The sequence below is a fragment of the Notothenia coriiceps genome, unplaced genomic scaffold (genome assembly GCF_000735185.1).
Source record: "Notothenia coriiceps isolate Sejong01 unplaced genomic scaffold, NC01 NC01_scaffold00037244, whole genome shotgun sequence".
NCBI classification, from domain to species: Eukaryota; Metazoa; Chordata; class Actinopteri; order Perciformes; family Nototheniidae; genus Notothenia; species Notothenia coriiceps.
Window position 1 is genome coordinate 22450843 of NW_011369945.1, and position 11483 is coordinate 22462325.

Sequence of the window (11483 nt, forward strand, 5' to 3'; positions counted from 1 at the left end):
ATCAAGGGCATTCAGAATACACAATGTAACCACAACTACCCGTTTAATTCTTCCTCAATCCACGCTATCTCTCATTGCTTTCAACGCCTCTTCGGCACCCATACAGTACAACTTCAATAGCGGCAGCTGTAGAGCAAAGTCAATATTAGCCAAGTGATAAAATATAGAAGGACAGCAGCTCGCGTGAATGAGGCACAAAACTATTTCCTCTCCAACTGTACTGCTGCTCAAATGTGACAGCCAACTATTTTCAGTCATTTCCTGTGATACAGGTGCTGGTGTGAATTTAGCCTCAGGTTAACTGCAGTCACTCAGAGCCACATCTCCTTTCCCTTTTTAAAAATGTCTCTTGAATGGAGCAGTCTTTCATACAGTAGATGTATTATTAAATGTGTTACAGCTGAGACGATTAGTAGATAAATGGATAGTCTGCGACCATTTTTAGTATGAATAAACTATCAGTAATTACTTTAAAGCCTACATTAAATGAAGCTTTGATTGGATTTTATTAACTGTTTTTGACATTTCAACTGAATAAAAAACTGATACATTGAAATAAAACAACAGATAAATCCCAAAAGACAATAATTGTTAATTTGCTGCCCTAAATGTTAAATATGTAATCATATATGTAAGTTTAAAGCAAAATCACAAACTAAGTCTGGATCCAGCCTCTCAAATACAAGGATTACATATATTCTTTCTTTTTTATTATCCTAAAGTGGATATCTAGCGATTATTCTGGGTGTTTAGTCTCCGATCAGCATCTTTGCTGTACAATGTTTTATTAATAAAAACCCTGGAGTGAAATATAAATGCAGCATGAGAGTGAGGCAAACAAGAGGAACCGTGATTAACCAGCATTCATATTTCTAGGTTTAAAATATGTTATGAGGCATTCGAGGGTAGAGGCTGATTGACTGATTTGGAAGGGGGTTTATTTCTCTCTGCCGGGCTGTAAAGATTCACAACGGCAGTCTTTTAAAAAAGCAGCTATTAGGTGAAGAGTAATATACATAAATAATCCATGTTGAAATTCAGATTTAGTTGGAGGTGAATCAAATGGATGTTTAAGCGGTGCAGCCAACAAAGCATGGGGTAGTTTCGCTAAATTGCACAACCATCTGTTGCTTTGTTGAACTCTGGAGAACTTCATAAAACGATTATTACTCAAACGCAACTAAAATAACACAATTTCCATTGCAGGAAAGCGAGGCCTTTGATCTTTTAAAGCATTTGTAGCGAGTTAAAAGGGAGGAATATGAAAACAGCGTCTGATTACATCTAAGGGTTTGTTGTATTAATTATGATATGTTTTTCCTTTTTTTTCCCCGCTCCTCTTTACAAGTGCTGATGTGTGCTCGCTGCCAAGGACGAAGTTTAAACAGCATGATTTCACCATTTAATGAGCGCCCTGCTTATGATGTGTCTGGTTTTGAGATGCAAAGCATGTACTGTATGTAAAACAGTTGGCGCGTGCACCTCGACTTTATTCTGACCTCAAACCGAGAAATGCCAACTAAAAGTAAAACATATTGGGTATTGAATTCTCCCTCCGTCTGTCTGTCTAACAGCCTACCTCCCTCCCTGCCTCTATCTCCCTCCACAACAATGACCTATTTAAGCAACAACATGTCTGCAGTTAAGATGACAGGATTGTCAAAATACCGCGGTGAGGTTAGCAGAGTCGAGGCGACCACAGCTTACCTTCGTGTAATAGTTTTAGAGTAATGAGTTTTTACTGCGCTGTAAACTGTCACTATTAAATGCAGCCGACATCGCTCTCCCTCCCCTGCCTCTCGTTAATTTGCCTGTGTTGTCTCGCTACAATCTGATGTGAGTGGCTACATCTTTCTTTGCTCATTTGACATAAACACAAATGTGATATCCTTCCTTCAACGGAAAAAGTACATTTTTAAACCCCACAGTTTGAGGTGAGAGCCCACGTTCCCATGTGTCTTGCACAGAGATGAAACACATACAAAAAATTCACTGAGCACATTTCAAGAGAAAAAAGCTCGTCCTTTTTAAAATGTTTACGTGCACGCTTCTCCTTTCTGTCCCGTGCACACCGGGTGCAAGCTAAGCATCCAACCTATATCGAAACATCTTTCATCTCGGGCAGACGTGTTTCGCATGCATGTGATGTTCTTGAACATTGTTAGAGGACGTTCTTGGCCTTTACAGGAAACCCCTTTGACAACTGTGAGAAGATATTCTCCTCTGATATAAAAGCCAAAATAGACTGACAGGAAGCTTCAAACCACAAAATGTGATTTTTCTCATCAAGGACAATTATTCCTCTGGTTTATTATCACTGCAGATTGAATGTGTGTTTTAGAGTTTAACAGCAGTGTAATTTAGGGATTTTGGGCATGGAGCCTGCAGTAGTTGGCAGCCATTTTCTCTTCTCTACTAATTCTAGTTGGACACAGTCTGCCCTTGACTTGAATGCAAAGCAGAACTTGGTTTTTCTTCTCATCACAACGTGGGGGAACTATAGATAACGTGCACAGAGATGTTGATTTAAATCCACACTGGGGTTTTCCGCGCTTATCTTACTATCGTGTTTGACTTTTACAGAGCGTAGTTTCACTCTGATATCTAAACTAACAAATACTTTATTTTCTCAAAGGCACAAGATATTTTAAAGTCAAATAATGTGCGGTTGGGACTTTGCATTTAGAATATGTTGGTACTTTTCACACCAATTCCTACAGGTATATTTTACAGTAATACTTCAAGCAGCCTGCTAAACTTCCCACTGGTGATGTTTATGACCTAAATATCCAAAATACCCGTATCCTCACAAACTTTGCTATTGGCTAATATGGAGTCCAAACTATAGCACTCCACGGTTTAAACCAGTGAGGGAATAAGTTGTCCTACTCACTCTGTTTGAAGCCGAGGAAGGGGATCCTCTCTATGGGCGTGTCTCTTTCTTTCATGTACTTGTAGAGCTCGACTAAGAACGCTTGCTCCTCCGCTCGGCTCTCCTCCGATGTTTCCTCCTCGTCATTATCATCTGTCTCGTCCCTCTCCTCCTTTTCCTTTTCCCTCTCCTTCCCTCTTTCCTTCTCTTCTGCTGAGTATTTCCTGCTGAGGCTGTTGGCCTTGTGTCTGGCTGAAATCTTTCCATTGGGTACCGTTTTACAGCTGGGTTTGACCTGAGAGAGAGAGAGAGAAAGAGAGAGAGAGAGAGAGAGAGAGAGAGAGAGAGAGAGAGCGGGAAATCAAATGAAAATGATAACCTTTTCACAGAGTGCTATTCAAATGATGTCAGGCACTGTGGATGAGATGTGTCTGTGTTAAAGAAAATAAAAAGATACTTCATGTCCACAGAGACAGTCTGTCATTGATTATCAATGCAGCCGCTCTTCTTGTCATCACAGATTAGTTTGATTCTAGCTTCGAGAGAGAAATGCTAATATTGTTTTATCCGTCCAAGGTCACAGGAATAACAGCAGTGATGGATATTTCCTTCACTTTTAATATTATAACCAATGTTGGATAAAAAAAGGTATGACGTCGTCTTGGACTTAATGGAACATTTAACACTGTATTAATAATCATGGAGAATATAATACGCAGATTATACAATAATATGAATAATTGTTATTTGTAGCCCTATATCACCATATGTCGGACATTTATAAGAAGACCTTTAAGGGATCTAATCAAATAAAACAATCCCATATACAAATTGTTTCATGTTATTACACTAGACAAGTACAACTGAGTCATGTTCAGTTACAATAAGGGTGTGGTTGTCACAGAAACATTACTGCATATTTGACTACAAGTACAGTATGTGCTGTAACATTGCAGTCCTACTGTGTCTCTCAAAGTGAAATAGTTGTGGAATTAAAATACAGATGTACTACAAATATAATATGGAAAGCAGCCAGCTGGCAACACAAGGTAAGGTGTGATATGTAATAACTGCATAGCTAGTGCACAAAAGAGGCTACGGCCCGTCCACACAGCAGGGTTAAAAAATCTTCCAACGCTTCTCTGCCCATTCACTTTGAATCGAGTGACGTCACGTTGCCTCGCTTTTCGCCGAATTGCATTGTGGGGAAGCAAAGCGAAGATTTCCAGGATTTCCAGGATTTTCAGGATTCAAAAGTTCAGCAATGTTCAACTTTTGAAGCTGAGCTGGAAGCGTCAGCCAATCAAATCCCGTTTATGCAAATCTGACAGTACAAGCGCTTGCCAATCAAACCGCGTGTAAGCTGGGAGAGACATACCGCAGTTCATTTCCTCATATTCAAAACGAGAAATTACGGTAGCAAATCACCCGGTTCTTTACGACCAGAACTATTTACCGGGTATACAAACCGGAGGAACCAGGCATGGAGGGAGGTGGCAGAGACAGTGGGTGAAACTGGTAGGTTTTCGCCTGTTTGGGGAGTTTATATACTGTGTATATACAGGACTGTCTCAGAAAATTAGAATATTGTGATAAAGTTCTTTATTTTCTGTAATGCAATTTTGTGATTGGTAGTTGGTCGCGTTGCTCGCAAAAAATCCCCAAGCTTTCAGACACGCCCACCTCCAAGATTTTCAAGATTTTTCTAACGCTGCTGTGTGGACGGGCCGTTACTGTTTACTGTCTAAAACTCTTGTTAAATGAATGTTATTTAACACCTCTTATCACCCTCTGACTGAAACCAGAACCCAGTCTACTCTGATTGGCTAGTTGGCTGGCTCTGTTGTGATTTGTTAACCGCTTAGAGATGTCCCGCCCCTTAACCTATGATGTACGTTCTGTTGGAGCGCTAGCCAATAGAAGCGAGGGTGTTACATTGTGATATCACTATGTTGTGGGAGTAAACAAACGTTGGGATTTTGGCCTTTGCAGACCATTTACATGCAAAAAAACCTATTTACCACACGGGAAAACCCCCCAAAAGCATAACGGGGCCCCTTTAATCTTTTATTTAACTAAAATGTTATTGTTTTTATTGAATGATAATAGTTTTTTTATCTCTTGTCAAACCTCTGTTGGGTGAATTTCCTCTCAAGGATGAATATCATTTAATATTTTAATGTTGTCCTCTCTTACCTTGGTACTAACTTTGCTTTCCGGGCTGCAGAGCTCCAGCGCTGCCACGACCGCCGACCCCGGGGTGGACCCTGACGACCCTGACGACCCCTGACCCTGAGCCAGGCCTAGGGAGTCCCTCCTCTGAGAGATGGACAGCTTCTTCTTCCGAGGTCGCCCCTTCAGGTTAGGCGCTGAGGGAGAGGAAACGGTGACAATGAGGATAACAATTTGGATGGAAACATGTGCGATGATCCAGCTCTGTGATTAAATCATGACGTGTTTTCACCTCTTCGTTGCCAACATTTGGTTCAATTTGATGTTTTTATCTTTTGAAATAGTATTAACAGGAAGAGTAAAAGAGTTTATAGCCAGAAATGCCTGGGAAAATGTTCTGTTAGCTGAGGAGGACGGGGGCTATGACAGGAACATTAACAATCAGGGAAAGGAATTTCACAGGACCGCTAGCCTGTAGCTAATTATTTTTAAACTGGATTAGTGCAACATTGTGCTGAATGGGGTAGCAGGCTGCCAAATTGCTCCAATGTGTTAACAAACACAATCCTTAAGTTCCCTCTCAGGCTAAAAGAGAAGCTACATTTAAATTCAGACAGATGTATTTTCAAGATTTTAGATAAGGGCGTCGCTACGTCAAGCAATTAGTAAAATACAGTAAATGACAGAGGCTGTTCAACCCACAAAACCACAGAAAGGAAAAAAACGTTTTTGCTGTGAGAATATTTGTTACATATGCCACAAAAACTGACCACAAAAACATATATATTGTCTTGTTTCTTTACAGCAGGACTGTCCCAACTGTCATCTCATCATCGCTATAATGAAGAGTTATTTAATACTAAAGCAACTCAGATGTACAGATAGTCGTGGCTTTATTTCTCTGGTTAGCTCATGTCTTAAAGCTGAACGCTGTTAATTAAAAACATATGAACCTGCCTTATAGGAGTCCTTTGTTTGAAAGGCTGGCAGATATAATTGCTCAGTTCACATTACACACACAATAAAGTATTTAAGACCTCCAAGTCCTTTGTACACCCACGTTTATGTCAACCCGCGACTGTAATGTAACTTCTTGGCAGAGTGCCTTGCATCCACGCAGCAACACAAACAGAGATAAGCTCAAAGGAGGGAGAGAAAGAGAAAACAAAAACTTCAAATAATCCAAGTTCAGTCACGTATTTCACAGCGTCAACATTCTTTCTTTCCATCTGCAATGACAATTAAATCACATCCAAGGTTGTTCTGTGCCAAAAGCACTCTGTGATTATTTTTGTCGGATCAAATTCCCATCAGGAAAATGTTAGAATAACACTGGAGCTGAATAAAACTAAGAGGCAGTCATTAAAAAGGGTAAAATGATCATAACTCAGCAACCTATCACTTCATGTTGTTATTTTCCTTAACCGCGATGCTGTGGAGAAACAGTGCAGGGAAAATTCCAAGGACATTTGTTGTGCATTTGTCATCCCTCTGGCACTAAAAAAAAAAGTTTTCAACACAGCAATCTTTACTGAGAAAGCATTGGGTGTTTTCTTCCGTCAATGTTTTTCTCTTTCTGCCAGTGCTCGCTCTGCCTCTTTGATTCTGCCAATTACTCATTAATGCTGCGAAATTACATAAACCTTATTATTTATTTATATACTTCTGAAGGGAGAGAAACACAAGCACATACTATTCACTGGAAAGACTAATGCCACATACTGTATCGTAGCATATACTGTACAGCCTGGCAATGTTACAGCGTCTGTAGAGAACCCCATCTGTATTTAAACACAAACCAGAAATAGATGCCACATTACAATAAATGTGCTTTTCAACTAAAGTCTGGAGAAAAGTAAGTGATGACAACATGCCAGACATGTACACTGCATATAAAAGAACACATGCAATCACACAAAACTCAAACATTATGTGACATTTGTGAGGTTTGACTCGATGGATATTTATTCTTCAACATGTGACATCAGTTTAAACAAACGACGCAAAGGTCTGAGTGAGGTCACACTCTCAGTGCGGTTCTGTTTTTAGTCCAATCACTAACCCCCCTGACACCCTACACCGAGTTACATAGCCTGCCTGTCTGTGTACATATTTCATCAGGTTAAATACTGCTGCGTAAGAAAATGCTGCAATTACAGCTGCATAAAACATGGTGACGCGACAGCGAGCAGTTTAACATTCATCCACTTATTGATGAAGGACAAACTTAGACAACATGAATATTACTGTAAACTGAGGTGAAAAGGTCCATTCATGTACTTTTGTTAACAGAAAAAGGCACACAAGGTCAGGCGAGCTTTCCAGGCTGCAGAAGTTGAGCAGAAGAGCTGATCTGCTCTCCTCGATGCACAGTTGCATAAGGGAGGAGTCATCAGCTTTAGAATAACACCAAGATGGATTTTTTCTAGAATGGAAACACAGTGTTTTATAGTCTGCAACAAAACAACAAAGCCAACATCACAAGGTAATGATTTTACAGCACCCAGGGAGATGTGGTATTTTTACCACTCTGTGGGCATTGAGTGTTTTTGTCAATGTACAAAAGAAAAGACAATTTAAGTATACAAGATACTTCCCTCTATAATCCAAAAATGGGCACAATAGTCATGCACCAAAATTCGACTTCTGACCAAGCTGCCAAATAGTTTAGCTTCTCACTGAGTTACTTATTCCTTAGTCTGTCGTTGACATGTCTTGGAGATGAGCCGTGAAGTGACAGGAAGACTCTTTTCACACACACACACACACACACACACACACACACACACACACACACACACACACACACACACACACACACACACACACACACACACACACACACACACACACACACACACACACACACACACACACACACACACACACACACACACACACACACACACACACACACACACACACACACACACACACAGGTAAGGGGTGTTCCCATGGGGTGTGAATCCATCACGTCTTGTCACAGAGCACAAACCCCCGAGTCACGAAAGTCACAGCGACGTCAGCAGCAAGATGCAGAGCCCGACTATTTGATCCCTGAACGCTCGCAGCGGTTAACAGCTTTACAACCCGACTTTGTCTCATAATTCCCCCCTCCTCAGATTCAATTAAACACAGCCCTAACACCTCTGTTTCACTGCCATTCACTTGATGTCAATGATAATGAAAAACTCATTAGAGGCGGCTCAGGAAGGGTTCTGACGCTTCTATGCATCAACAGCGAGGAGCCACAGGGAAACACAACAAAATGGCCTGATTGATTGAGAGGCTGCTGGGAACCGAGAGACATATCAAGCCGGCTGGAGAATTTAACTGATGGATGCCTCGGTTGATAACGCTCTCTCAAAATTGACTGAGAAAAAAAAGCTCAATATTTACATGTGTTCATTAAACGATTGTCTCTTTGAAAGTGGGGCGGTTGCACGAGTCCTCTCTGAATCAGATGGACTGATTATTGCTCTAATGGTGCGCATAGTTTTTGTATTTAATTGGCAAATGGAAATTAAAGAAGTACTTGTATTTAATAAGTTTAGCAGTCATCTCATCCTTTCATTTGGAAGTTTGGAAAATGACTGAAATAATCTGTCGCAACTACAGATGGTGTGCAGTGGTTTCTTATTTTTAGCCACACTAGCGGTTTGGGTTAAGAGACGGTAATTTTGGTTGTTTGGTCGCTCCACCACTTTGGCCAAACTGAAATATCAGGCTGCTGCAACGTTTTGTAAAAATATTCATATTTCCTCATAACATGTTCTGACTTTGTCGATCCCCTGACTTTTGCTTGAGTAACAACATGAGGTAGTTCGAGAGAGTTTGGTTCAGATATTCATGTTTCTTTAGATATAAACAGTTATCTGGATATACTCTGACAACTCAGTATAAGGTCTTTATTTACGTATTAATAATAAACAAAAAGGTTTTCCAGGTACATTTCCTGTCATTTTTGTCTAGTGCTAGTAGGAACTTATATCAGGCTAATATGCTAATCTAAGATAGTTAACATGTTAGCATTTAAGTCAAAACTCAACCGGTGCAGCCCCGCAGAGCTGTTAGCATGCTCATATTCTTGATAATTGTAAAAAATTAAGGACAGCAGGGACTGATATTTAGCATCGTCTCAGTAATCAAATTATGTAAATTAGTCTGTTAATCGTTTAATGGGAATTCATAAAGGTCAGGCTGAAATAAATCGCTTATAAAGTTAAGTGTAAAAGTTACTAATGACAGAAAACATCATATTATAAAACCTGCCGAGCTATTCAAAAAACCCATTTATTCAATCAGGAGTATTTCAAATAGGATCAACTAAGAGTTGTTCTCCTCTTTTCAGAACTGATCTATCTATCTGCCCTTTCCAGATGAAACCCCCACTCAAAGTCTTAATTCAGCAGTTGAACTTCAACTTCCTCTCTCTATAATGAGGTCCAAGTTCAGGCTGAGAGGTGAGGGAGGAGGAGGAGGAGGGTGAGTGAGTATGACTACAACAAGTGGAAGGTGAAAAACATGTTTTGACATACTTTGTGCAAATTCACTAAGGCCTGACACCCCCTGGGCAATTATCAGCTAAACTCGCTGCCAAAGGTAACATTCATGTTGCAATGCGGTGCCTTGTCGGTACAGTATGACCCTGAGGACATAAAAGAATCCAAAACAATACAGTACATATGTTTTTAATCAAACTATTTTTCTATGTCAACAAGTTGTGTCTCACCGAGGATACAAATGAAAGAGGGAGGAGGCCAAAAGGGCAGGAAAATAAAAATAATTCTGTGAATAAATGTTGAAACACATATTTAGAGCAAATAAAGTGTTAATAACCTTTAAGCAGCACAGAGATATTGACAAGTAGAGTTACAATCCACGCTGTTTTAATCAATACGAACTCTCCAAGAGACAGTCAATTCAAAAGCTGTCCTCAATGAGTTACATGGTAAAAGGGCAGATTACTTAAATGATTTTTAGCCAAACACAGTGTAAAATCTTCTGTAAAACATAATACGAGTCAGACCACGTGACCAAAGCTGTTTCCACGCAGGTGAGGTGAACCCTCCCCTGGGACGGTTGTTTAAATGAAACTCTACCTGGGAATACGCCCACGCAGAGAAAAAAAAAAAAAAAAGGTCACTCAGTTCTAGCGTACAGGGTTACAGTGGTGGAAATTTACAGCCAGTCATAAAACATTAGGCACCGTGACGGACGCTTTTTTAAACTCTCGGAGCAGATGCATTTTCATGTATGGAAAAAAAAAAGGTTCTGTTAATGAAACATTACCGCGGCTTAAAAAAAGGGAACATTGGAGATGGAAAACAGAAGCAGAGTTTCAAATTAGATTGAAACCGGAAAAAAAAAAAAGCACTGATAGACTACATGTGATTCATGAGATGCTACATGTGATTCATAAGGAACAATAAGAGCTGCTAGAATACAAAAAGAAGAAATGCAATCTAACAAAGAAAGAAGGAAAATCAAGATACAAAACCGCTCTCAACATACAGACTTTAATCTATAGAGCAGCAGAGCTTTAAACGTTCGATCAGTGGAGAGATATTACACTTTGGTGGAACATTTTAACTCCACTGGAGGCACCGTGATGTGACAAGGGAGCTCCAAAGCAGCAAGGCAGCAGTACCAGAGAGAATATGAAAAAGGAAGCGATGACTGATGCCTCCGCCGGCAGTGACAGGCGACGGCGCGTCTTCGCGATACATCAGAGAGCTCAGAGGCCGGAGAGATTTCAAGAATTTCTGATCAAGGACGCCTTGTTTCTGTTTTCTGACCACAGCTTTGGGGAGACAACTGGAAATCAAGTTTCTGTGTTTTAATGGTTCTCTCTCACGCTCCTGTCTGAGTAAATATTGTGTCTGGTGTTTTCTAGGTTTATTGAGCTCGGATCACAAGGTTTTCTTGCACAAAATATCAAGAAAACAAGATGGAATCTGTATCACCTGAACACAGTACACATCCTACCAACTTAATGTGTTACTAGAATTGAATTGCCATAATATGAATAGTAGGTTAGAGAACGGAGTTCAATCATCTATGTTGTATTTAATGATGAAATCCAAAGGTGGGGTAGGTACTTTTTGAGAATCCAGCTCGAGTGCGCTAGAATTTGAAAATACACAACCGGAGAAAATCTGCCACTTCCTTACAGAGCCCCTCCTCCAACACACACGAACGCGCACATGACCAATGAGGGCACGAGATAAGTTTGTGCAAAGAGGCAGGTAGGCCATCCAGTTATTTTAGCCGGGCCGGCTCAGATGATTGGTCGTGCTTTTTACAGTACCACGGCTTCCACAGATGAAATGTTTTTATGGATTTTTTGTCAAAGCACTTAAAATATTCATTGCTATCGGGATGTTAAGAGCATTCCATGAAATATAACAAAAAGTGTATCTCAAGCCGGTTTCTCAAA

At 40.2% G+C, this 11483-nt stretch overlaps 2 protein-coding genes across 2 annotated transcripts in view; one reads left to right on the plus strand and one right to left on the minus strand.

Annotated features, from left to right (window-relative positions):
- ptpn9a (protein tyrosine phosphatase non-receptor type 9a) overlaps positions 1-11483 on the plus strand; it is a 411924-nt gene that overhangs the window by 232314 nt on the left and 168127 nt on the right. The gene's annotated exons all lie outside the window — the stretch shown is intronic.
- Positions 1-11483, minus strand: part of arid5b (AT-rich interaction domain 5B) — a 95983-nt gene that overhangs the window by 17504 nt on the left and 66996 nt on the right. Inside the window, exons 5-6 of the mRNA XM_010793955.1 lie at positions 5069-5241; positions 2894-3167 (exon numbers count right to left, since the gene is read on the minus strand). Coding sequence (XP_010792257.1) covers positions 2894-3167; positions 5069-5241 — 447 coding nt within the window. The remainder of the gene's footprint in view (positions 1-2893; positions 3168-5068; positions 5242-11483) is intronic.